At 42.8% G+C, this 27,546-nt stretch overlaps 1 protein-coding gene across 8 annotated transcripts in view; it reads right to left on the reverse strand.

The window, feature by feature from the left end:
• Positions 1-332: 332 nt before the first annotated feature.
• The window catches only part of pex2 (peroxisomal biogenesis factor 2), a 29,322-nt gene continuing 2,108 nt past the window's right edge, over positions 333-27,546 (reverse strand). The window contains exons 2-4 of one of the 8 annotated variants that reach the window (XM_038809659.1): positions 25,840-26,000; positions 16,702-16,762; positions 333-3,755 (exon numbers count right to left, since the gene is read on the reverse strand). In XM_038809659.1, coding sequence (XP_038665587.1) covers positions 2,830-3,738 — 909 coding nt within the window. In that variant the 5' untranslated portion in view covers positions 3,739-3,755; positions 16,702-16,762; positions 25,840-26,000 and the 3' untranslated portion in view covers positions 333-2,829. Of the gene's footprint in view, positions 3,756-8,617; positions 9,600-16,701; positions 16,763-16,943; positions 17,071-18,917; positions 20,150-21,780; positions 22,071-23,183; positions 23,301-25,839; positions 26,001-27,546 lie in introns of those variants that run through there. The other 7 variants (XM_038809658.1, XM_038809660.1, XM_038809663.1 and 4 more) reach the window with 7 other exon arrangements.

The following is a 27,546-nucleotide window of genomic DNA, read 5'->3' on the forward strand; positions in this document are numbered from 1 at the left end:
TCAATTCAGGGAGATTGGAAATTACTGCATATTTGCAATGAAATTGGTTTTCTCAGAGAAACTGATGAATTACTTACTGCCAGCATCTAGAAGGAAAGCTGCTGTATATGCCCTTATATAATGAATGATATACTTCATGGTAAAATATAACTCAAAGCACGAACAATCACAATAGTATTTTTGGGTGACAATAAATGAAGGAACAGATTCATACTAAGGTAACAGGAAGTACAAATGGTTCGAGAACCCATTCTATTTCTCCTGCAGGGCTTTATACATAGTGTTTACATATTTTCTCTCGTAAGCAATGAACTAATACAATAAACTTAATATAATAGATATTTGTGTGAATCACCATTTTATTAATGTAAATGGACACAACATCCGCCAACAAACGTACTCCTAAAATGAATACACCATCTTCCCCAGATTTGAAAAAGATCAATTAGCTATTATTTTCTGAAACCCTCCACCCTGAAGTTTAAAAGAGGCAATGATCATTGATAAAAGAAAAGCATTTGATGCAACACTCTTTTACTTCAATAAAGTTAGTCAGCCTGCCTCCACAGATCAAGTGTGACTCCAACTCATTGTGCCTTCAAGTTGCTAATGTATCATTATGGAAGTAATATTGGCATCCAAAGTGTAAAACTTACTAAATTCTGGACCAATTAAATAACCAAATAATTTTGCATTGATATTTTTATCGAAAACATTTTGCGAATTATACTGAAATATTTAAGCGATTTGAACTTGCAGACGGAGACTGTCAAAATTTGCAGGTGACCCAAATGTAGTGTCTATTATCTTGAGTACCTGAAATGACCTCAAGGGTTAATAGATGAGCTTATAAATGTTGGATCAAATTTGACGTAGAGAAATGCGGTGTGTTATATTTTGGGATGAAGAATAAAGAGATAAAATACATGCACAATAGTAAAATTCTAAGAACTGATAGACTCAGGAGTTCAATGAAATCTTTATTCCACTCCTAAAATTGATTAAGCTGCAAAAAAAAACATGGGTCATTTGATATCCTCGGTTTTGTAAAAAGGGGCATGGAATAAAAAACCTACATAATTTATTGGTCTCACTACTGTTGTAATAATGTTTGGGGTGCCTAAAATTACAAACAATGTTGAGGCTTTGAAGAGGGTACAGGGGATGTAGTAACATATATACACCAGGGTTGAGGCTTTAGTTACAAGGATTATTGGAAATTTTGGCCAGACTAAAATCACCAAAATTAAGGACAGCTAGAATTTTTGAATGTTTTGAATCTTTCTGAATGTTGCCAAGAAGCGAATTAGCTGATTAGAAATCATGTTAGATGCAGAGTCCATAATAGAATAGAAAGTGAAGTGGATAAATATTTGGAAAATATATATATTTTTTAAACAATATGGGGAATATGTTCACGCTCAGGGCAGGCACAATGGACCTAGTAATATACTATCTTGTAAAATTTTATGGAAATTAATAGGCATTTGTGTCCCATCCTCTTCCCCATCAAGCAGGTGGACTAATAGTCCTAAAAGCTACTCCAACTATTTTCACTGCTTTTCTATCATCACTTCACTACAGAAATGGTTATTTTCCATACGCAAAATTTAAGGTTAGGACAAATTAGATACTCAAATATAGTTGAGATACAGGACTCAGGATAATAAACAGTGAATTTCAAAAGCAAATTACTTCGGGCTGGGTACGCAAATACCGAGTACATTGAGGTCATTTTTCAAGAATTTGTGTGTTATTGGTGAAATTATGATACTTGGGACAAGGGATCTCAAATTAATCAAAACAAATGACTATGCTTCTGTAATGCACAATGTATTAACACAATAGTCAGTTGGCAATGAAATTATCTTAATTTCATTCATGTACTTGTATTGAGTAGGTTAGATTCCTAAAACACAGAAAAGACACACTAATAGCAAAGGAACATAACAATATAATTTGGTCTTAACTGAGAGGTAGCAAAATACAGAAGTGGAAGGTAAATGATTTCTGCTGTGAATTATTTAGAAAAGATCTCGAGTGCTGCAGCCAAAAATGTATAACTGGTTATTTTGATTATTTTGAGAAAATAATTGCATTTATGATGTCCTCAGGATATCTGAAAATCGGCACAACTTAAAACGTAGCCTAAACTGTTTCTAATGATAGGATTGGTTGAGGGAAGAACTTTGGCTAAGATACTGGGAGCACGCACTGCCTGCTCTGTGGATAGTACCATGTAATCTTTCACATCCATTTAAGCAGGTAATTGTGGCCTTATTTTTTTATTTTATTTTTATTAATTTAGAGTACCTAATTATTTTTTCCAATTAAGGGGCAATTTTAACGTGGCCAATCCACCTATCCTGCACATCTTTTGGGTTGTGGGGGCGAAACCCACGCAGACACGGGGAGAATGTGCAAACTCCACACAGACAGTGACCCAGGGCCGGGATTTGAACCCGGGTCCTCAGCGCCATAGGCAGCAATGCTAACCACTGTGCCACCGTGCTGCCCTTTGTGGCCTTATTTTAACTTCTTATCCAAAAGATGGCATCTTCAACAATTGAAATATTGCACTGAAATGTCAGGCCAGATTGTGGGTGGGATTTTCTTCCCGCTCCACAGGGTGTTCTGCAGTGGCTGGTGGTGCGATCTTCTGGTTTCACCGTTGTCAATGGGGCTTCCCGTTGAATGCACCCCTCACCACCATGAAACATGCGGTGGGGGTACGCCATCAGCAGGACTGCAAGATCCCACCAGTGTGAAAGGCCAGAAAATCCTACCCACTGTATTCAAATCCTGAAGTGGGATTTAGGCATATTTGAATCAGACTGACTTGAAAACTTCAGGTATTAAAGGTACTAAATTTTGGACTTCACTGTTGCATTTTGGGCAAGTGAAGTAAGCATCAGATAGGTAATTACTCTTAATGCAATAATAACAAAAAACATGCTTACAACCAATTGTATGAGGCATTGTTGGCCAATCACCACAAAGGGCACATTCTTTACAGTGGATAGCTAGTGTGCCATCATTATCGCGGTGATGACCTACTGGAAGGAACCACGATGAGACAACAGTTTTCAGTTTTCTTGCATTGATCAGTGGCAGAAGAAAGATTAGGAATTCAGCAAAGCCGTGCCACAAAAGTTCACGATTCATGTATTCAAAGCCAACTTGACGAAAACCCTGAGGTCTGGAGAAAACTGCTCTGATTCCCAGGAGTCGTTCTGGAAATGTGGCAAATCTACCCTTCTGAAGAAAGATGAGAAAATTCAGTAGTCCAGCCACCTTCAAAAGTCCAATTGTAAAAGTAATGAAATATTTCATCTTATGAATGCTTGACTCTGGAGGGCGATTACTAAATAAATTGTGGGCTCTCTCTTGCAACCATTTGCCCCCAATAGTGCATAACGCATACCATAATTTCTGATGTTTACTCATTGGCTGGTACTTTGGTCCCCGAGATAAGTCATTTTTATATTTGATGTTCAGAAGTGTCTGACCAACTGTTGCATTTTTAGAATAGACTGTAAATCTCCACAACAAAATTTGTAGAAAAGCTTTCAGTTCTGGTTCAAAGTGTGTTAACAAACCAGGTTTGAAACATTGAAAACACTGGACAAACTGGGACCACACGAGTTGTTCTAAGGCTCCGTCCAGTTCAAAAGCATCCAGTTGGCTTATCCTCAGTACTGGAGTCAGAGAATTTAAGCTGTCCTCTTTGGAATCCATGTTGCTGCCAATGGTATCTAGAGAAACAAACAATTCAGTCTTTAGTTTCATCAGCCATTGTCATTTAGGTACATTAAAAAAACTATACAGTCCATATAATCATATTTTCCTTGTGGGGTTAATATTTGTGAAAGTTCATTTTTAGCAGATTATTAAAAAATATATACTTTTATTGAAGAATTTTAATTTTTAACAATATCATATAAAACGGATGTTACAAGTTACACTTTGAAATAACCACTCATCTTAGTCTTGGTCAGATGAGCTCTATGCACCACCTTAAACTGGATCAGGCTGAGCTGTGCTCAGGAGGACGTGGGGTTTCTCTTCTGAAGGGCCTCACTCCAAAAATGGGTCCCAATTCCCTGTCCAACTTTGCCTTTACCTCATTCACTGGGGCCGACTACACTGATAAGATCTGATCATAGATATCCAAAATATTTCCCCCACCAGACTCGGCTAAAGACAGAACCCTCCTCAACAGGAGGGACGATGATGTTTTTTGTACAAAGTTACGAATCTGGAAGTATTGGAACAAGTTCGCCCCAGAAAGTTGAAACTTTACCTAGAGCTCCTCAAAGCTGGAAAACCACCACGAACAAGACCCCAAACCTCTCAAGACGCTTCCCCTCTCACAACCGAAACATCAAATCTAAACTTGATATCAAAAAGATGGTTATACAAATAGGGGCCAACAATGACATGGAGCTAAGCTTAAAATGTTGTTTAAATTGCTTCCATATCCTCAGGGCGGATATTACTACTGGGTTTGAAGAAAACCTTGCAGGGGAGAACGGACGTGAGGCAGTCACCAAGGCACCCAAACTGGAGATTGCCTCCATCTGTCCCCATTTGGAACTCGGATCGCTAACCTGCCCCAAATCCTTCTCGATGTTGGCCACCCAGTAAGAAAATAGCTGTTTGGATAACACTAAACCTCCTACCCCCCCCCCCAACTGTGTATCCCTCTGGAGAAACACTCTTCGGATCCTGAGGTTCCATCGGTAAGGCAAACAAAAGCAGAGATAGTGGACACCCCAGTCTTGTACTCTTGTTGAACAAAACGTACTCAGAGCTCAAGGCATTAGTGCGGACACTAGCTTTGTACATTAAAACCATGGACAATCACCTCTGGCTCCGACACAGGAGAGGGGGAAAGAACAATATGCAACTGTTGTATATTGGCCGACAATTGCTGACCCTTGACAAAGCCGGTCTGGTCTTCCACAACAACCTCTGGGAGACAGGACTCTAATTGCATTTCCAACACCTCGGCTAGCACATTGACACCTACGTTGATATGACCTACATTCCGTGGGGTCTTTGTCCTTCTTCAGGATGAGAGAAATAGAAGTCTGTGCAAGTGTAGCAAGCAATAAACCCTGGGACAAAGAGTTGGTGAACACGTTCAATATTAATAGAATCAACTGACCCGCAAACCTCTTATAGAACTCGATGAAGAACCCATCAGGGCCAGTGGTTTTACCCGTTTGCATTGTCCAAAACCTTTCAGTATCTCCTCAGAACTTAGCGGGGCCTCCAGCTCCTCCCTCCTTTCCATCTCCACCAATGAAAAGGGGAACTCATAAAAATTTGGCTTTTTCTGAACCCTCCTCTGGGGGCACTGACCTATAAAGATTCTTGCAAAACGTCTTGAAAGCCGTGTTGACTTTGTCTGGGGCGAAGGTCAGACTGGCACTCGTATCCCTAACCTGTATGATCTCCCAGGAAACTGCCCTGCCGCCCAAGGTGAAGGGCTAAAAGATGACTGGCCTTCTTCCCATATTCATAAAATACCTCGCTCGAGTGTTGCAGCTGGCCTACTGCCTTACCTGTTGACAACAATTCAAACTGCATCTGCAACCTCATCCTGCTTGCCAGCAACTCCAGGGTAGGGTCAATTGAATACTGAAGGTCCACCTCAAGGATAGAGTCCACCAGCCTCTGCCATTCTCATCCGCAAATGTTGCTACGTTACTCTCTGTTCCTGCTTGCAGATCATTTATATAAATTGTAAACAGTAGAGGCCCGAGGACTGATCCCTGCTGCACAACACTGGTTACAGTTCGCCAGCAAGAGAAGGATCCATTTATTTCGACCCTGTGCTTTCTGCCAGTTAGCTAATCTTCAATTCCATACTGTACTCTACCTACAATTCCCTGTGATCTCACCTTCTGGATCAGTCTTTTATGCAGCACCTTATCTGCTAATAATGCTGCATCCAACCTCCACAGGGTCGCTGAGAGGGACGCAACTCCAGAATTAAGTCCATAAATTGTGGGCATGGTCCCAAATTACAATAGCTGAGTACTCTGCCTTCCTCAGCCAGGGAGAAGGGACCTACCCACCAGAAAAAAGTCAATTCTAGGGTGAACCTGATGAACGTGGGAAAACAAATTCCTTATCTCTTGAATGTAAAAAATGTCATGGGTCTGCACCCCCTGGACTCTATAAAAGCTAACCATGCATTGTCTACCCCTGATGGAGCCAGTGAAGTGGGTTAGATCAATCCATCTTCAGATCTAGTACACAATTTAAATCCCCTCCCAAAATTATTTGATGCGAGTCCACGTCAGGAACCTCCTAATAAACACCGAAACATCCCAATTTGGTGCAGACATTGACCAGAAGCACCAAGGCGCCTGTCAAAGACCCACTTACCATCACATACCTGCTGTTGGGGTCTGCCATGGTCTTATAAGCTAGAACACCCACCACCCCCGTTTATTGATCAAACTCGCTGTCCTCTGGGCCTTACTGTCAAAGCCTGAATGAAATACCTGGTCCACCCACCCCTTCAGCAATCTGCTCTGGTCCCTTACCCGCAAATGAGTTTCCTGCAAAAACACAACAACAGCACTCAAACTCTTAAGGTGAGCAACTACCCTCGACCTTTTCACTGGGTCACCTAACCCCCTATATTCCAGGTGACCAACCGAATTGGGGGCCTCCCACCCCCTTATCCTGGAGTCAGCCATTTCCACCAAAACCGATGTTCAAGCAATTACTCAAAGGGTACAGGCACAAGGCCCACCCAAGATGGCTGCCAAACTCACCAGCAGAACAAAACAAAGAAAAATTTTTAGTCACCGTCAGCAAACTAAGCCTACCACCCCACCTCTCCCCCACCTTCCCACCCCCAAACAGCACACCTTCCAAATGTTTACATCGGTAACATTAAATATCTCCTCCCACCTACCCTCAACTCCAAACAAAACAAAAACACTAAGCTCAATATCCAAAATTAAACTGGTGTAATAAGCTGCAGCTACTCTCCCCACCCTGCGGGCGGCACAGTGGTTAGCACTGCTGTATCAGGGTGCCGAGGACCCAGGTTCGATCCCGGCCCTGGGTCACTGTCTGTGTGGAGTTTGCACATTCTCCCCGTGTCTGGGTGGGTCTCACCCCCACATCCCAAAGATGTGCAGGGTAGGTGGATTGGACATGCTACATTTCCCCCTAATTAAAAATATAAATAAAATAAAAAAAAACTATCCTCACCTTGCTCCCCTTAGCTAACTGACTTTACTGCTTACAGGACAGCGCCGCCCAGGGTAAAAACAAAATAAAAAACTGCTGCCTGTCCCATGGACACAGAGTAAAACAAAAATTATTTGAAAAACATATTCCCACCTGGAACTATATATCTCCTGTAGCAACCATAGTATATAAACCAACATCCCTCATAACATTAAGCCCCACACCAAGATCCAACACGTGAAACAATCATCCTACCCAAGAACAAAGAAATAACAACACATATATGCAAGGGTCCCCAATATTCCTTCCCATCTTCAATAATTAGAAACCTCAAAAGAACACACAATTACTCAAATCGAGCCCATGCTTTTTAACAAAGGCATCCGCCTCCTTCGGTGCATCAAAATAAGTCTTTCAACTCAAATGCTACTCGAGGCCTCACTCGGTACATCACCCCAAACTGAACACTACTCTTATACTGGGCGGCTTTGGCCTTGTTGAAAGCGGCCCGCCTCCTTGACAGCTCAGCTCCAACAACTTGGTAGATCCTGACAGTCAACCTTAGCCCTCAGCATCTTATTCTCACTGGCCACCAGAGAGATCTCAGCCTCCAGTGAGGAAATTTGCTCGCCGCGCTTTGCCAAAGCTGCTTCCATACCCTTAATCACGTCACCATGTTCCTTTACCTTCTCAAGGTTCTTTCCACTTTCCACTCTACGGGACCCAGGGCTTTCTCAATTGACTTTTGAAGGTCTCCAGACATAATACTCCACTGCTTCTCGAACTGTTTCTCGAACTCTGTTGCTCGTACACCAGCAAGCATATCGGCCATGATTGGAGTGGCCAGAGTTACAGTCACAGCCATTTTCTCCACTGAGAAGCCTCGTGAAGCTGCCGAGTCCGCCAACAAATTTCTATCCATAGTCTTCTTTCCGCTGGCTTTTCTTGGCGTCATTTTAATGCGAGTACCTTATATTATCAAACTGATGGGATGTGTAAAAAAAAAAACCCCCCAGAAACTAGGCAAAAAGGCCAAAAATCAAGAATCTTGTTGGGAACTACCTCATGCTTGACCTGTTGCCGGCCTTCAGCAAATTATCTTAATCCTCAATGTACTTTCTACTCTCTCTAAATCAGAAGGCGATAGCTCATGCGTATAGCTCCATCCTCCTGTCTGTTCATCAGTTAACTATTCTCATGTGTACATACAGGTAATGTGCAGACTATTCAAGCACGGGCAAATGCAAAGTACCATCAATGCTGCAAATTTGAAATAAAAATAGAAAATGGCTGCTATGTAGATTTAATGAACTGGAGACGGGAAGCGCGAGTTGGGAAACGGTTAGCTTCCGTTAATTGTATAGAAATAGGGGTTAAGTGACAATACTTGGTTTCTCACCAGGCTACGGCGAGGTCCCGATTTCGCCTACGGGAGCAGGCGGTTGCATCGCAATGTTTGGTGCATGGCATGTTTCTCGTTTTTGGCCTCTCAGGCTATTCAATAGCCTCGTTTCACTCGAGCGAGAGGTCGAAGAATAGCGCACATTGAAGAAAAACACATCGAAGAAATAACTTATTACAAGGTTAAAGAGATGTCAAACAAAGCTTTTTCTTCCCTCAGTAAGTTGTGTTAACATTGCCTGAGGTCATCAGGAAAAAAAATCAGGTGCCTGATTTGTTGATCCAGTTGCCATATTACCTCATTATGAATTATTGGCTGAATTTCAAGAATGGCTAATATACTTAGCTCTTCAGGAAATGTTAACATAGGACTCAACCCACCACGCTGAAGCAAGAATGCAACACACCCGGTAGTTGCTGTAAGAGGCCTCCCGCGAGCTTCTCGGCAGCCTTCAGGCCTCGCAGGATCTAGCCAAATCCCACGAGACGTTGGAGTCGGAATCACGCCCAAAAGGGGCGTGACCACACGGCGCTCGCCAAAGTCAATTTTAAACCCACTTCAGCTAGCTTACCCGTGATCTACCGGCCTCCCTAGCAAGGCCACAGCCGGGCGCCGTTCAGCACTGATCCACACAAACATGGACCAGGTGGGACGGGACCCAGGAAGGGGGGGGGTGGTGGTTAAATCGGAGAGCCATGGGTGGTGAGGGTCAGTGCAGGGTGTCTCCCTGGCCATCCCTCTGGAACGCGGGCCCCTTGGCATGCCCACCTGGCACCGACACCCTGGCATGTGCCTGGGTGCCATGATGGCACTTCCAAGGGTCTGAGGGGGACATGCCCATGAAAGGAGGGTGGCGGGGTGGTTGACGGTTGGGGGGGTTACCTGTCAAGTACGTAGGAGCCTCTGGGAAGTTGGGAGGGTGAGGGGTGGTGTTCTTGGAAGGGAGGAGGCCTGTAAGGGAGCATGGGGGGGCCTGAAGAGGGGCGTCCCCCAGGAACCCCGTAGCAGGTGTCCTCCTTTGGTGGAGAGGAGGGTGATGGAGTGCCCGTGTGTGTGTGTGGGGGGGGGTTTGTCACTGCCCATGGGTGGGGAGTGTGGGGGACCCATGCTCACTTTGAGATTGGGGCACCCTTTCAAAATGGCAACTCGATTGCTTTGTTCAGCTCCCCAGTGCTGAAAAAAATTTCAAGTGTGGGCTAAACCGGTGAGAGACTCCCCAGGACCCAAAGTGACTAAATGTCACTGGATAGCGGCAGGGAACACGCCGGCAGGACATTCCCTGAAAAATCCACAAATTAACATAAGACGTTTTTCCATTGAATTCCACCCATCGTTGTAGAAGGGAGTGTAGCTCAGTAGGCTAGATAACTGGTTTGTGATGCAGAACAAGGCCAGCAGCGCGGATTCAATTCCTGTACCAGCTTACCCCAACAGGTGCTAGAATGTGGCGACCAGGGGCTTTTCACAGTAACTTCATACTTGTGACAATAAAAGGTTATTATTATTATAAATTTTGTTTGACTCTCATCGCTATATCTTGTATTAAGTTATTATTTCTTTGGTGTGGCTTTTCAATGCCAATGCATGTTTCCTTGGATAAAAATTTAAATATTAAATTTGTGAATTCAATAAAACAATTGCTGAAATTGAAACTGTGAATGGCTGTGGTTGATTGACGACTTCATAAGAAGGCAAGAATGGATGTTTTTTTCTTGGTTGCCAACTCAGACCTAGAGATCCCCTGTGGTTCACAACTCCCCTGAGGTGCTGTGTATCATATTCATTAACAGAATGGCCTGATTCCATAAAAACTGAGGATATGGGAGGCGGTGGAGATATCTGAAATACTCTTCCAAGCCATGGAGGTGGAAGGACAGGAGTGCGGGCTGGCTACCTTAACATGCACCAGTCAAAAGTGGAGAAATTAGAGATTAATATGTTCTAAACAAGTGAACTATGAAGGCTTGAAAAACAAACAAAAGGCTGGAAGGCAGGAGATTAAATGACAAAGGAATTAATGATACAAGTTGAAATGGAACCAAGTCAAGAAGCAAAAAATGTGGCTAGAGTAGGTGTGAATCATGAACAGTACCATCTGAAAGGAAAAGATAGAAGAGAGAGAAAAAAACAAAAACGGCAAAGAGAACAGAAACAAAATGGTGGCAGGGTATGATCGAAAATTGTTGAGCTCAGTGTTGAGTCCAGAAGGCTTTAAACTACCTAGTTGAAAGACGAGGTGCTGTTCCTTGAGTTTGCATTGAGCTTCACCGGACCACTAAGGGACTGGAGATGGAGATGCTCAGAGTAGGAGCAAGATGGAGAACAGATCATCAGGTGATTGAAGTTTGGGGTCAAGCTCAAGGGCTGAACAGATCTATTCTACAAAGAGGTCACCCAACCTGCATTTGATCTACAACGTAGAGGAGATCTCACAGTTAGCAGTAAACACAAGACTGAAACCAAAGTACACTGAATCGAAAGAGGTATAAGTAAATCACTGACCTAGGAGTGTTTGAGGTTTTGGGTGGCGAGAAGAAAGGAAGTAAAAACGCAGGTATTGTCTCTCCTCCACTTGCATGGAAAAGTCTTGTGGGAAGGGAGGGTGTGTTGGCAGCGACTGAGGAGTGGATCAGGATAGTTTGGATGGAACATTTCTTCAGCATTTTGAAAGGACAAAGAGAGAAATGTGTGTTTGGTAGTGGCAACATGCTGGAAGTGTAAGGGGGCAGCACGGTAGCATGGTGGTTAGCGTAAATGCTTCACAGCTCCAGGGTCCCAGGTTCGGTTCCCGGCTGGGTCACTGTCTGTGCGGAGTCTGAACGTCCTCCCCGTGTGTGCGTGGGTTTCCTCCGGGTGCTCTGGTTTCCTCCCACAGTCCAAAGATGTGCGGGTTAGGTGGATTGGCCATGCTAAATTGCCCGTAGTGTCCTAAAAAGTAACGTTAAGGGGGGTTGTTGGGTTACGGGTATAGGGTGGATACGTGGGTTTGAGTGGGGTGGTCATTGCTCGGCACAACATCGAGGGCCAAAGGGTCTGTTCTGTGCTGTACTGTTCTATGTTCTAAATGGTGGAGGATATACTGTTGAATACAGAAGCTGGTGGGGATGAAAGAGAAGACGAGGAGAACCTGGTTCTGGGAGGAAGGGGAAGAATTGAGAGCAGAAGTGCGCAAAATGGAATGGACATGGTCAAAGGCCCTGCCAACTTCGATCTCAGAGGAATCCTCAGTTGAGGAAAAAGAAAGACAGCACTAGCATGGAAGGCTGTGTTGTCAGAACAGATATTTACTATCCTAAACTACACTTACAAACTCAGCTTCCTGGAAAGACTGCATTCCATTCGCCCAGTTTCTATGTCCCCATTGCATCTAACTTTTATTTCTTCACTAGTCCCATTATCATTCCTTTTTGCTTTGCACTATCAGCCCTTTCATCATTTCATTTTCCACCTCATCACTGAACTTGGGCCGAATTCTCCGTTGTCCAACGTAAAATCGCGTTCGACGATTGGGCGGAGAATGAGCTCAAGACGCCGAAATCGGAGCCGGTTTGATGTTGTTCAGCCATGCTCCGCCCCCTCCAAAATGGTATCATCGCGACGCACGCCGTTGCAAAGGTGCTGGCGCATCATTGGCCGGCCCTCCTGCTGTGTTCCGTCCCCAATGGGCCGAGTTCCCAATGGCGCAGGACACATGTGGTCTCAGCAGTGAGGGAACCGGCATGGTGGATGTGGCCTGTGCCCAGCGCTGCCACACTCGGTCAGGACCCGTGCCACTGGCCGGCGGGCGAGCTGTGGGATTGCGGATCGGGTTTGCGCATGGCCGGTGTCATGTTGTATGGTGTGACCAGGGCCGGCTCAAGGCACCGGCAACTCGGGCAGTCGCCCGGGGCGCCATGTGCTAGGGGGCGCCAGACTCGGGTCCCGCGCATGCGCAGTTGGGCCGGTGCCAACCAGCGCATGCGCGGTGGCCGCCCTCCCCCAGGGCGGCCCCGCCCCCCCGCTCGGTCTGCTCCCCCCCGCCCCCTCCTCGGGTCCGCCCCCCCGCCCCGCCCTCGGGTCCGCCCCCCCAGGCCCCCATTCGGGTCCGCCCCCCCTGGGGTCCGTCCCCCCCTCGGGTCCGCCCCCCCCGCGGGTCCGACCCCCCGCCCCTCCTCGGCCCCGCCCCTCCTCGGCCCCCCCTCGGCCCGCCCCCCCATGGCCCCGCCCCTCCCCAAGGGCGCTGAAGTTCAGCTTGCCCGGGGCGCCAGCAACCCTAGGGCCGGCGCTGGGTGTGACTGCTGCAAGTTGTCAGCTGTACGCATGTGCGGCTCGGGATCCAGCCGTTTATGGTCCCAGAGGCGGTGAGGGGTTCGCACCGATTTTTTGGTCGTAAAAGACCATACATGCTACGTGTTTTGGGCACGCATAGTGGGGTCTTTCTCGGCGCTTTCTTGTCGGTTTTTTTTCTGGCCTTTGTCAGGAACGCCCCAAGCAGCACTTACCTCACTCGTCAGTGCAGGAAGAAATCGGAATCCCATTTTAAAATGCAGCCCTGATCTCTAGACCCCCCTCAGGCTCCCCACTGTGGTCTCCAGACCTCACCCCCAACCCTTCCCACTTCCCCAGCCTACCTCTTAGGGGGTCCCCAAGCACCCCCCCCCCCATACTTCTTGAGGTCAGGGCACCCCTGGGTCCGATCTCTGGCATGGGCAACCTGGCAGTGCACCCTCCCAGCGCCAGGGTGGCACTGCCAAGGTGCCCGGCTGGCAGGAGTGCCAGGGTCCCTCCCTGCTTACACCCTGACCAGCTTGGGGACTCCCATGGCCTGGGAGTTGACCCCAGTACCATTACACCTGGTTCACGTTGGTGTGATCAGTGCTAAACAGAGTCATGATGAGTTCTCCCAGGCGCTGGCGTTCATTTACACGCCTCGGGAGAATCAAATGCCAACATATCAAAATAACCCAAATGGCTCATTGAAATATGTTAATCTGGATCTCGCCCAACGAGGGCAAGATCCAGATCTTGCGAGGCACTCTGAGCCTTGCCGCATCACGGAGTCGGGTGTGACGATGCCGGTCGATCATGGCCTGGATCTCACTCTGCAGATGCTGCCAGATCTGCTGAGTATTTCCAGCATTTTCTGATTATATTCAAATATAAGGAGCAAAGCGGATAGTAAGGAAATGGTAGACAACCCAAACCATACCCTGCCTTCACCCAATATTTATTTACTTTCTAGCTGAGGTTAATGGATAGCGATCAAGACTTCTTTCCCTTCTTGTCAAGGTTGGAACATTGAAGTCAACTGCAGCATAACCACTGTCATCCAGAGAAAAAACATTTAATGATATTGTATGTCCATTTTAATTTTTAACACTAAAGAACATTTAAAGATTGGCTGTAATATAGTAGCTTTTAAATTCTATTCAAAGTGTACAAAATTTCCAAAACTACTTTTAACTGTAATACTACAGTAAAGGTGTGACTCTGGTACGGTACAAACAATATTCTACAGGAATTAACACCAAATAAAAGTCCACTCAACCATCTGGGATGATCAATGTTGTTATGGGTATTTTAAATCATCACTTAAAATAGGTAAACTGGTATCGAAATTGATTATGTTCATCTTTTATTTAAAAAAATATATATTTTGGATAAAGGCAAGTACTTGGTTTTGAGCCACAGCAAAATTGCTAATTCACATTATGCTGGTGCACAAAATATTAACTACAGCTCCAATTACATTAGAAATGATTCCATCACATTATGAAATAATTGTATCAGTGAATCCCACATTTTGATGATGCAACTACTCCATATTAGGTCCAGAAAAACCAGTAATAACTATCTAAGAGCGAACATTATGGGCGGGACTCTCCGTTCCTGAGACTAAGTGTTGATGCCGGGGCAGGATTTGTGGACTTTCACAACAGCAACCTCAACCGATTCAGCGACTGTAGAGGGGCTAGCCACATGAAACACAATTGAATTCATTGAAAAATGGTGCAAGGTTCGCCGGGTCAGTCATTGACACTCGTTGGCTGACAAGCTGCAGCCGCATACACATTACAATCTCCACACGCAATCATCCCAGCCAACAAGGTGGCACTGGTGCTGGAGTGTGCCCAGGCGGGTGGCCTTGGGTCTCCCCCCCCCCATACAACATGTGGACCTAAGTTCACAGTGGGCTGTCAGCAGCGTGCACAGCTGCAGAGTTGCCTTTCCAGCTGCGGCTATGGTGCTCCTTGTCTGTCCACCCCGACCCCACAATTCATCTCCTGGCCACCCCCGCTCTCCCCTTGGCAAAAGCCCCCCAGCCAGCGGCACAACTAACATCCACCTATGGTGATGTTGGGCACTTTCCGAACCCCTCCATCTCTCCCTCAGCAGCCAAGATGCCAGTTTCACGGTTTTTAAAAGCACAAGTGAACCACGCCATCAGGAACTCGGACCATCGGAGGCAGAGAATCGCGGAGTCCACGGAGAATAGCGGGTCAGGACCGCTAATGATATGCAAATAGTGTTTACTGTACGTGCATACTGGACCACGTTGACGCTGCTGTTGAGGTGACGGAGAATTGCGATTTGGCATCAAATCTGCAGCCGCGATTTTAGCGCGGAACCTATTCTCCGCCCAATTGCGTTTCTGGCGTCAACCAACGGAAAATCCCGCCCAATATCTTTAATGATAAGGACCGTGTGAAATTTAAAATCATTCAAATAGGCTACAAAGTACTAAAGTTGTGCACGAATGCCAGTATATATGTGATCACGGTCAAATGTATTTCCTTTTACAATTGGTGCTGAGAAAAAGGCAATTAGTACTGAAAAACTCTGATTAAATCTTAGAGAAAATGATTTGGCTTAGATTAAAAGTTCGACTGGAATCCATTTAAAACAATTGATAATTCAAAGGTTAGTCATAGCCGAATTAAAATGAAAATATGATTAATATTTAGATTTTATGATCATATTTATAAAAAGTAGTTTACGAGAAATTCCTGTACATAAATAGCATGTGCCGTTGTACAGAATATGTATTTCAGCGGGAGTGTGATACCAGGAGCTGGATTTTGTGGTGGTTATTTGTTTTTTAAATTTAGAGTACCCAATTTATTTTTTTCAATTAAGGGGCAATTTAGCATGGCCAATCCACCTAGCCTGCACATCTTTTGGGTTGTGGGGGCGAAACCCACGCAAACACGAGGAGAATATGCAAACTCCACACGGTCAGTGACCCAGAGCCGGGATCGAACCTGGGATCTTGGCGCCGTGAGGCAGCTGGGTTAACCCACTGTGCCACCGCGCTGTCCTGCGGTGGTCATGACAACGAAATGATCAGCATTCACGTTCATTACTCAAAAAAAAAATCGGTAGCAACTTCTGGGGACCAGACATGTGCAGAATTTGGGCTGAAACCCACGCAAAGACAGTGAGAATGTGCAAACTCCACATGGACAGTGACCCAGAGTCGGGATCGAACCTGGGACCTCGGCACCGTGAGGCAGCAATGCTAACCACTGCGCCACCGTGCTGCCCGCCAGAGGCTACGTTGTTGGTACTCCGAGAAGGCAATCACGGTAGCATTGTGGATAGCACAATCGCTTCACAGCTCCAGGGTCCCAGGTTCGATTCCGGCTTAGGTCACTGTCTGTGTGGAGTCTGCTAATCCTCCCCGTGTGTGCGTGGGTTTCCTCCGGGTGCTCCGGTTTCCTCCCACAGTCCAAAGATGTGCAGGTTAGGTGGATTGGCCATGATAAATTGCTCTTAGTGTCCAAAATTGCCCTTAGTGTTGGGTGGGGTTACTGGGTTATTGGGATAGGGTGGAGTTGTTGACCTTGGGTAGGGTGCTCTTTCCAAGAGCCGGTGCAGACTCGATGGGCTGAATGGCCTCCTTCTGTGCTGTAAATTCTATGATAATGAGAAATCAAGTAAATTGATGAGAAATTTCACTCTTAAACTGTTAGTCTCACTGCAAAAATTCTTTGAAAACGTTACACCTTATTGAATTAGATTTTTTAAACTTTGTTTTTAAATTGCTAACTTCATAATTACCGTTTTAAACTTTGTTTTTAAATTGCTAACTTCATAATTACCGTTATATAGTCCCACTGGTCACGAGTAACTAATTTTATGTTTGTGAAATGCCAAATTTCTCTGTAATAAAAATAGAATTATTTTATTCAGTTTATTTATCTTTACTTTAACTTCTATTTAATCCAATCATAATTTTATTTATTTCTCCATTTCAAAATTTACATCAAATGTAAAGGATATTAGGTACTTTTAACTGCTTAGTTTGTTGTATGTAACAATACATCATTTGATTATTGCTTACCTGCTTGTTGATATCATTGCTACATGGCAAGACTTCCCTTTGACTTTGTGCCAAATTTAAACTGTTGTCAGGAAAGAGTAGAAACATGCCACAGAGATTAGTAGATGTTTAAGGGCAGCTTTCTTCAAGGTCATCAGCATGCTACCCTTAATGGGGCAAGAAGAGAGGTAATGCACAAGGACCCATGGTTAAAGGGATTCATGGTTAAAGAAAGTGATAGGCGAGGAAATCGTAGTGGTAAGACCATGGTCACAAAAGGGATTTAAAAATAAGGATGATAATTTTAAATCTGTGGCACTGTGGTTTTGGGACCCAATGTAGGAAAGCAAGGACACGAGTGATAGCTAATCAGGACTAGCTCCTAAGAAAGACGACCAGCTTGTAAGACAAGGGTTAATGAGGCTATCCTGAGGTATTCTAATGTTATATTGCCATTGATTTCTTTTTATATTGTAATAACATTAACCTTTAGCCTTTGCTTGTTCAGCAAGGAAATATAAATCACTTTGGAATGGTGATCTCAAGACTGTTGGATCAGGACCTACCCTGCATAAATGGTCAGTTTCAGGCTGAAAGAATAAAAGACTTAATTAAAGATGTACAATTTTATGCTGATTTTTTGCATTTCGGAGAACTTTAATTGTTTGATAACAATGATAAAAAATAGTTCCCACAAAGGAACACATCTGGGCATAGATCATCAATTTAATTGGTATGGATGATGCAGAAACAAAGACAGATTTATAATTAAAGGTTTTGCTTGGCAGAACAGCAATTATATGGGACAAGAAGGAAACTGTCAATAAGATAATGAACTAAGAGTCACACTTATTAGTTCAATGCAGAAAAAAGCTTTGTTAAGTAAGAAAAAAAGTTATCGATAAGGTTATGTCAATTAAATTCTCCGTACATGGATTTGTATTTTAACATTTATATAATTGTGCAATGCAGAATTGTGTTTTGTCACATACACCAACAACCTGCATTTATATAGTAGTTTTAACATAGAAAAATGTACCAATGTGCTTCAAAGGAGAGATGGCAGACAAAGTTTTACACCAAGACACTAGAGATATTAGGGCAGGTGATCAAATGTTTGGTCAAATAGGTTTTAAGGGATGTTTGAAAGGAGGAGATATAGGTAGGGAGGTGGAAAGGTTTAGGAAAGATATTTTAGGACTAACCTAGACAGCTGATGATACCTAACCAATGGTGAGGTGATGGAAATCCAAGATGCACAAGGACAAATTTGGAGGAAAGCAGATACCACACATAATGGGTATGAAAGAGATATATACATTGATATTTTTTAAATTAATATTTGATTTTGTCAAGGCCCAATATACTAGTTCACAACAGTAGCATATTTGAAACACCAACCAACCAACCATCATCAGGTGTAGTGGTCAGTACAACCGTTTAACTGCATGTTAAAGTACCATCATATGCACTGCATTTTTAATAAACCAATGACAGCTGACTTTATTGTTTAAGAGCTTTATTCGGAACCATATGTCACCTAAGATCCAAATCCACTGCCAAATGAATTCTGCCACCATGGCCTTCCTTTGACACAAAAACTCTTGCTGACATATTCATCTCCTCCAATTCCCATTTTGAAATCATTGTTACTCCTTGGTGCAAACAATACCTTGCACCAAATCATTCTGCACTAATTTCATTGGCATCAAAAGCTTTTCCTCAACAACAAACATGTCTACTATTTAAGACCACTATATCTCTATTAGGTGCTTAGTCATGTGGGCTCTTAATTCTAGCTCACATTTCTCCTCTGCCCTCAGTAGATTCTGTGATGACTAGCTGAGCAATGATTTCCAATTTTTTCATTGAGGACCATTTCCCCTTTAAGAAACAAAGAAGATTAAAGGTAGTTGCATGATGAATTGTGGTATATAACAGGTTTCGGAAAAGGTAAAATAAAGGTAAACCATCAAAGAAATAATCATCAAGGGAGTCTTCCACTGCTTCTCTACTTGTCCAGCCAGGAGTAAAGAAACACTTGTGGGAGAAGGGATGGGGCGTGATGGAGGCAGTGATACTCCTGTACATAGATGTCAAATTGCAGGCAAGGCGAGAACAATGTAGCTGCAACAGGAAAACATCCTTATTGAGGTACAACTGTCTCCTCTACTCGATAGCCCTAGAAAGGCCATTGAATTTCTTCTTGCATTGAGAATCCATGCAGAGGTTGCAGGAAGTGCCACTAATTGTTAAAGCCACCTCCTTCTACAAGTCTGCACCACGTCCTTGGTGGGCTTCTTTCACTCTGCAGAAGTGCAATTGCAGTACAATTTTGGAGCTCATCCCCTACTAAAAGTTCTAGTCACCAAATACCTGTATTATTTTCTATCAACACTTTGGGCCACAACATCCAATGAGCATCAGAAAATGATGGCTTGTTGGAATTACAAGAGTTTAAAGGTTCGGTTGGGGTCGGAGGTCAGAGCGGGAGAGCGTACTTTGAGTTGGGCCTGTGGATTGTGTGTGTATGTATGTGCGGGAGATTCAGAATATCCTGGGTGGCCAGGTTAGCCGGGGGTGAGGTGCCTGGAGTGTGGAGGGTGTCCTGTGCAGGGCTCAGCCTGGGTGTTTAAAATAATTACACTGAAGTTGGAAATGGTTTTATTTCTTTTAACTCTTTTAGAGTAACTATTAGCATAACACTTGCAGAACCAGCCAAAATTAGTGATTTAAATCACTTTGTTGGTGGTTCCCAGCACAGTGCAATTGTCCAGGGGAAATTAGTGTTTCTGCACAATTGCCGCATAAACCCACACAAGATTCCCCACTGCATTTTTGGGATACCCTGCAAATTGGATGCTGGAAAGCCAGGACGTTACAGGCCAAATTTCAGTTTCTGAAAGGAATGAATTTAGCCAACTTTGAAACTCATTTTAAGGCCTGTCTGCATGAAACAGAAGGCTAATTTGTCATACCAAACTGTAATCTCTCCAGTCCATAAGTCCAAAATCCAGAAACCCCAGAGCTGGATTTTCATGCATTCATTCACGTGGAATGGATGCAAGGGGATTTAAAAATGGCAGGTGGGACCAGATTCCAGAATTCCATGTTATGACAGGAAATGATCTGACTCACAATTCCCACCTCGAGGCTAAAAATCCAGGCCCAGCTGTCCCGAAATTTTTTGAACAGGTCCAAGTAATTCAGACTCATCACTCATGGTGCTGCAACAAAGAGTGAAATAGTGAATGTGGTGGCCTTTATAGTTATTCTGATGGTCTTGCTTCTACCGAAGGCAAGTGTAATAACCTTTTTCTATTTCAGTGGGAAGACTGCAGGAAAGAGGCAAGATGGAGGACAGAGGAAGAAAAGCTAGCTAATTGCTTAGGAATAAAAATAAAAATCACAGCCTGGTAATATATTCCCAATTTTATATAGAATATTTAATAAATAATCATTACTCTACGTTCCCCAGCCTGGGCCTTTTGGCAGTGCAAATTCTGTTTCCTGGAATCACCTGTCCTCTCAATGTCATCATTTTGGTACAGTAGTTTGGAAACATGGAAGATCCAAATATTTAGATAAATTTAACAATTTTTGTTTGCGCTTTATAATGTTTTGTCACTGTTTTATATCTCAGGTCCATGTGTATATCCTGTTCACACACTCATGATTAGGCACTCTAATGCTATTCTATTAGTCTGAAAGTTCCAAAATACAAAAATGCCTTGATCTCAAGCATTTCTGCCTGAAGAGCTTTATAACGATGGGACTTTACACTATATGTTTATAATGTTTCTTAGCTAAACTAACCATAACATCTGGCAGTAACACTTATCTTTCAAATATATTTTATAACCAATATAAATTATAATAGCTATCAATGTGGCAGTCGGAACAGCCCTTGAATTTCTTTTTCTTCAATACAGTTATTGAACAGTTTACAAATTATGAATTAATACATTTTATTTGGGAACATATTATTGACAGAAACCTATCAATAGTAATGTGGCTATTGTCAGGAACTTGTCAATATTAATGTAGTTATGATTTAGAGATCACACAGATGTAAGGCAGGCAGAAAGATGTCTCCCACAGGCTTCTGTCAATAGCTACATTTCTATTGACAAGCTCCCAAGACATACCAGGAGATGTATTACCATCACAGTCTTCTGTCAATAGCTTTTTCGTTTAAAAAAATTGGTGTCTAAATTTTCAAAGCTTCAAGCTTATGGAAAAGCCGGTTTACTTTTAAGCAATTTTTAGGCCAACTACTCTCCACAAACATTACCAGTAACTTGAACTCAAAGTTGGAAAAATACTTTATTATATTGATGGTAAGACAACAGGAATTAGAGTGATTCAAAAATGTGTTGAAGAAACAATCCTAATGAGGTATTTTACTGTTCACTACTTAAGAGTCTTCGCTCTTGATTATTTTAGGGAAAAAAAGAGTGAGAAAAAGCAAGGAGATGAGATGCTTCCTTGGTACTCTGCTGATGCACCAGCTTAAGGCATTGCAAATCTTGCTGTAATACATCAACCATAGAAGCTTAGAGTTGCAAACATTTTGCCACGTCCAGATTCCAGCAGCGGACAAATTTTTAGGGGTGAAGGTAGAAGTTACAATCATCAGTTAAATTTACATTTTTGCTTTGGTCATGTTAATTGATTTCTTGGATGGTTTACATTTTATTTAGGTCTTGCTTATCCCTAATTGCCTTGCTTCTGTTTTTGTTACCCACTCCACTAGTGCATTCCAAGGCCTCCCAACTCAGCAGTTTCCATGACAGGAATGTCAGTAACCAGAGTACACAGGTTTAAGGGGACTGGCAGAGAAACTGGAGGTATTTTCTTTTTTTTTAAACACAGCAAGTAACTATGATTTGAAGGACTGCCTGAAAGGGGGTGGAAGCAGATGAAGTATCTTTCAAAAGGAAACTGATAAATATTTAGAGACGAACCATGGATTGATACAACTCTCTTTTCATCTCTTGGAATGTTGAACCATGTGCAAATCTGTCCTGAGTCCTCAAGTTGCAGGTTAAAGGAACTGTTAAGATTTTTGAAACTTTTTTGACAGATGTTCACTACAGCCAGCAGAGTTCCATCTCACTGCACTGGATTTAAACCAAAGTCCAGCTCCTAGAACAAAATTCATGAATCATTTACCTCACTGTTTTATCACTGGCAGCAGCCCCAATTTAAACAGCTGCCTTATAAATTAACTACCAAACCATCACTGCTACCCAGAGATGCTGGGAATATTTTGTTTATTAAATTGTCAACAGTAACAAAAATTCTAAAATTAACTACATAACATTCCTCATATCATACTAACCATTAAACAACAAGGAAATGTCACTGTTCCCTATCGGTACAAATACAAATCAATATCAGCTAATTTTCACACACACAAAAAACAAACACGCGGCAGCATCCCTCTCAAGTTCTTCAACAGAAACAGAGGATAAGCCTGAGAAGTTTATTATGTCCACATGCTGAGACTTAGCAGAAGTGGTGTTCTTTGGTGCTCTGAAGGCAATCTATCAGATGTAATGCAGATGTCCACATTGTTTACTGATTTCAGAGGACTCAGCCCCATGTTCAAGCCAGCCAAGTTGTTTCCCAATTGCTACCTTGTAGGAACTCGGGCTTCACAGTTTGCAAATTGCAGTTTTAAAACAGTAACATAATTAAGAATAACCACACTGCATTTATACACTTTTACAAACCTCAGGACATTGAAAAAGTGATGAACAACCAGTGAAGTATTTTAAAAGTGTAGTCACTAGTAAATACAATGTAGAGAAAGACGTGACAGTCATTTGTTGCTGTTGGTGCATTGGAATCTGTCTTCATTACAAGTGGGGCAGATCACTCAGCATTGCAAGTTCTAGAATATTAAAGAACTGATTCTGCTTTAACCCACTGTTCAGCTCAACATGACCACCCACTCTTCAGATCAACATGACCAAACTCCTCAAAGTAAAAAACTGTATAAATTTCCTTTGAAATCTGAATTTTTATTTCCTTATATCAAGTCGATTCTTATATAGTATAATTTGCACAATCTTATGACAGGACAACTTATTTTTGCAACATCTAAAATTGTGCAACATTCTCTAGTGGCCAGCAATACATATCAAAAATAGTACCCTGGAGAAGATTAAATGAAACTGGAAGATAAATCCTGAATTATAAGTCATGTTTCATAAAGTACTCCAGTTTTTGTAAAACACCCCTTACAATAAATACCTTAACAAGCTTCTCCCAAGGTAGCTGGTTTTCCAATCAGGATACAATCTTTCTTGTAGTTTCAAGCTCTTGGAATGGAAACTTCCCATTCTGTTACCAACTCTTAGCTCACAGGACGGCCACTGCTACTGGGCTTGACAAAGAATATTATATTTATGTATCTAAAATGGAGAAACTCAGAAAAGATGGGAGCCCCATTCAGGAAACCTGAATTCCTATGTTAAATTGAAACACAAAATAGGCAAAAAAAAGTCTCAGAATCCCGACAGGGCAGAAGGTGGCTGTTGGGCCTATTGAGTCTGCACCGACCCTCCGAAGGAGCACTGTAACTAGGCCTGCCCCCTCCCCGACCTCGCAACTCCCACCTAACCATTTGGACACTCGGCACTAATGTGGACGCTAATTTAGCATGGCCATTTTTTTTGTAAACAGAGGGCACCATCATCGAGGGACTGGTAAGCTGCAGCTTCCTTTAATAAGGTTACATTTTTCCAGAATTTTGAATGTCATGTCATACAAAAGTTTACATTTCATTCAGGCTTAATTAATGTACCAGTGTATCAGCTACGGTGCAGTTGGCAGCACTCTCACCTCTGATTCAGAAGGTCGTGGGTTGAAGTCTCACTCCAGACATTTGTGCACAATCACCCAGCCTGACATTCAGTGCAGTACTGAAGGAGTGCTGCACTGGCAAAGGTGCCATCTTTCAGGATGAGATGTAAAACCAAGGCTCCGTCTGTCCTCTCAGATAAGAGATCCCATGGCTCTATTTCAAAGATGAGTAGGGGAGTTAACCTCAGTGTCCTTTTTTAAAAAAATACTTCATGGGATGTTGGTATCACTGGCTAAGCCATATTTTGTTGCCCATCCCTAATTGGCCTTGAGAAGGCGGTGGAGAGTATTGTATAATACTTTTCCCTCAATCAACATTGCAAAAACAGATTATCTGTCATTATCACATTGCTGTGTGGCTGCCATATTTCTCACATTACAAAGGTAACAATATTTTAAAAGGCCTGGAGCTCAGTGCGAATGAGCACACATACAAGTGCCATCTGCATACTACAGCTCAAATGATTGAAGTTAGAGTGATTTTAGTTTTGGCTTGGCGTTATAGGTTGAACATTTTCTCATCTGTGCTGTTAATTATCTCCACACCTGGGAGTGAATTGCAGCGAGGAAGAGGGAGAAGAGGGTTGGTACGATGAGGGAGTCTTGTTTTGCCCCAGTCTTCATGGAGATAGGGTCCTTCACTGAAATAAAGACCTCTTCCACCCAGATCCAACAGCAGAACATTTTACCCCATTGATTAATGGCGAGAGTCTAGTAAAAAAGTAACATTTTCCATATCTTGAGAGTCTCTTCTCAACGAAACCTGACATAGATGATCAAATTCATTATCACCTCCAACGTGCTAGTTCAGCCTTTGGCCTGAAGACCAGAATATTAAACCCGAGACAAAGTCATGATTTGCCAGCCAGCAGTGATCCTCGTGCTCCTTTATGTTTTGGAGTCTTGGACAACCTACAGAAGGGACCTCAAAAGCATTCGAAAAGTACCACTAGCGATGTCTTTGCAAGATCTTCTTAAATCTAATGGAAAGAAAAACTGTCCAACAGCAGCAACCTCTGCCAAGCCAATATGCCCAGTATAAAGACGCTAGTCAGTTACACTGGGCAGGTCATGCCTCTGATATGCCTGACCCAGACTTTTGAAACAACTGCTCTACTTGGGAACTTGGTCAACACAAGAGACTCCTGGAAGGACAGTGGTGTCCTTTAGGGATGTCCTCAAAGCATCCCTGAAGAAGTCAAATATCCCCACTAACCGAACAAAATGGCAAAGGTACATTTGGGAAGGCACCAAGCACACCAAGAGATTTTGTTAGGAACACACAGAGATGAATTCAATGTGTTGAAGAAAGTGCTCCAACCTCCAAACATCTTGCCAACCTGTTAAGCACCACATGTGGCTGAGTCTGCAGATTGTGCATTGGACTATCAGCCATCCCAGAATCCATTAAACTGGAATGGAAGAAAATCATCCTCAATCCTCAGGGATTTCCTAAAGTACTTGATGGCTGTAAAGCGTTTTTACATGTCCAGTGGCTGTGAAAGATGTCATATAATGCAAATCTCTTGTTCTTCAGCCACACATTTTAACAAGTGAAAAGGGCACTTAGTAGAACACATACTTTAAACACGCAGTGTTAACATATTGTTATGCGTGTTTGCTGCTTTGTAACTGCAAAGCAGAAAAAATAAATCTTTTTATTAAGAGTTTCCATCTCTCAGAGGTTTCAGGCCAAGCCACACCCAACAACCTGCTCTGAATAATCTGCTCATATTTTGACAACTGTGTCAAATTCCACCACAGCAGCCGAGACAATCCATAGCATAATCAACAATATTCTAAACAAAATTTTGTGAAAGTAAATTTGCTCTATCTCCCAATGTTAACGGATCTTTTCAAGGTTCCAGATTTGGATATGGATCAGCATCTTTGTAAAAAAACTAATCAGTTCCTTTTGGGCATACCCCATCCGTGTACCAAGTTTCACTGAAATTCATCCACTAGGTTTTAAGATATCGTTCCACTAGCTTTTAAAATGTATTGTTCACAGACAAACAGCATAACAAATGGTCAAAAGTATTACCTCAACACACTTTTAGTGGCGGGGGTAAAAATATTCCAGTAGCAACCAAAATGCCATTCTGTTAATGGTAGCTTCCTCTCCTTGCATCCTACATTCACCCTGATTTCTGTTGAGTCTTATGACGATACATCCATCGCTGGCTTCAACACCCATTCATCTTCCTTGAATGGGAGAAAGAAAAAAGTGTAACTTAGATCAGGATTTCAATGATGACCATAACTTCATGGTATTATATAATATACCCCAGGCCTGAGGCCTAACCAGAGCTTTATAACTGCATTGCTTTTGTATTCTACACCTCTGTTAGTAAAAAACAGAATATTGTATGTTTCTTCTCAACTTGCCTTGTTACTTTCAAAGATTTGTTCTATTTTTCCAAGCAAAATGTATCACTTCATACATACCTGCAATAAATTTGATCTTTTCATTTTATAGGACTATTTGGCAAGTAATATTCATGCCACACAAGTGCCAGGAAATGACTATCTCCATCAAGAGAGAATTTAACCATTTTCTCTGGACATTTAAAGATATTACATTCACTGAATTTCCCACCATCAACATCTTGGGGGTTACCACTGACCAGAAACAGAATTGGACTAGCCATTATCAGTAATGTGGCTACAAGAGCAGGTCAGAGGTTGGGAATTCTGCAGTGAATAAATCACCTCCTGACTCTCAAAAGCCTGTCCAACATCAACAAAGCACAAGTCAGGAGTGTGAGGGAATACTCTTGATTTGCTTGGGTGTGTGCGGTTCCAACAACACTCATGAAGCTCAACATCCAGGGCAAAGCAGCCCGCTGATTGGCACAACTTCCACCATCTTCAACAGTCACTCTCTCCAGCACCGATGCAGTGTGGCAATAGTGTGCACCATAAACAAAATGCACAGCAGCAACTCACTAAAAAGCTCCTAAGTCAGCTTCCAAACACATGACCACCTAGAAGGAAAAAGGCAACTGGTGATGGGAACACTGCCACGTGCACATTTCCCTAAAAGCCACAAATCCCGATTTGAACTATATTGCTGTTCATTCACAGTTGTTGGGTCACAATCCTGAAATTCCCAACAGGATCGCATATGTACCTATATGACATTGATTGCAGGAGATCACGAAAGTGGTTCACCACTATCTTCTTTAGGGCAATTTCGGATGGACAACAGTTACTGGCAAAGATGGCCTTGCAACTAATGCTCACATCTCATGAAAGAATAGAAAAAAACTCTGATCAATTTAATCAAATATGATTTACTTTTAACAAATCCATGGTGACTTTAATTTATTAGTTATTCTTTTCAAAATGCCATATAATATTGCCCCAGATTATTGTGTCTAAAGGTTTCCCCATCACCAACATTAGACCGACCAGCCTGCAACTCATACATTTTTCCCCCTGCCTTTTTTGAACAGAGGTGCAACATTTGCAATCCTCCTATTCTCTGGCATCACTAATATCGAAGGTGAATTGGAAAACTGCGGTTAGAACCTCCGCAATTTTCTTTGGCAAGCTAGAATGAATCAAATCTGGACTGCATGACCTGTTGAGAACTACAAGTGCCTCCTCTTTAGTTATTTTTATTTTACCTGTTAGTATATCTTCTTTATTGTCATATTGGATTTCTCTAGTGAAAGCTCACGCAAAGTATTCATTTTGTACCTCAATCAAACCTGCTGCCTCCACAAGATCTCCTTTGTTATGCTTA

The sequence above is a fragment of the Scyliorhinus canicula genome, chromosome 10, assembly GCF_902713615.1.
Source record: "Scyliorhinus canicula chromosome 10, sScyCan1.1, whole genome shotgun sequence".
In the NCBI taxonomy this organism is placed as follows: Eukaryota; Metazoa; Chordata; class Chondrichthyes; order Carcharhiniformes; family Scyliorhinidae; genus Scyliorhinus; species Scyliorhinus canicula.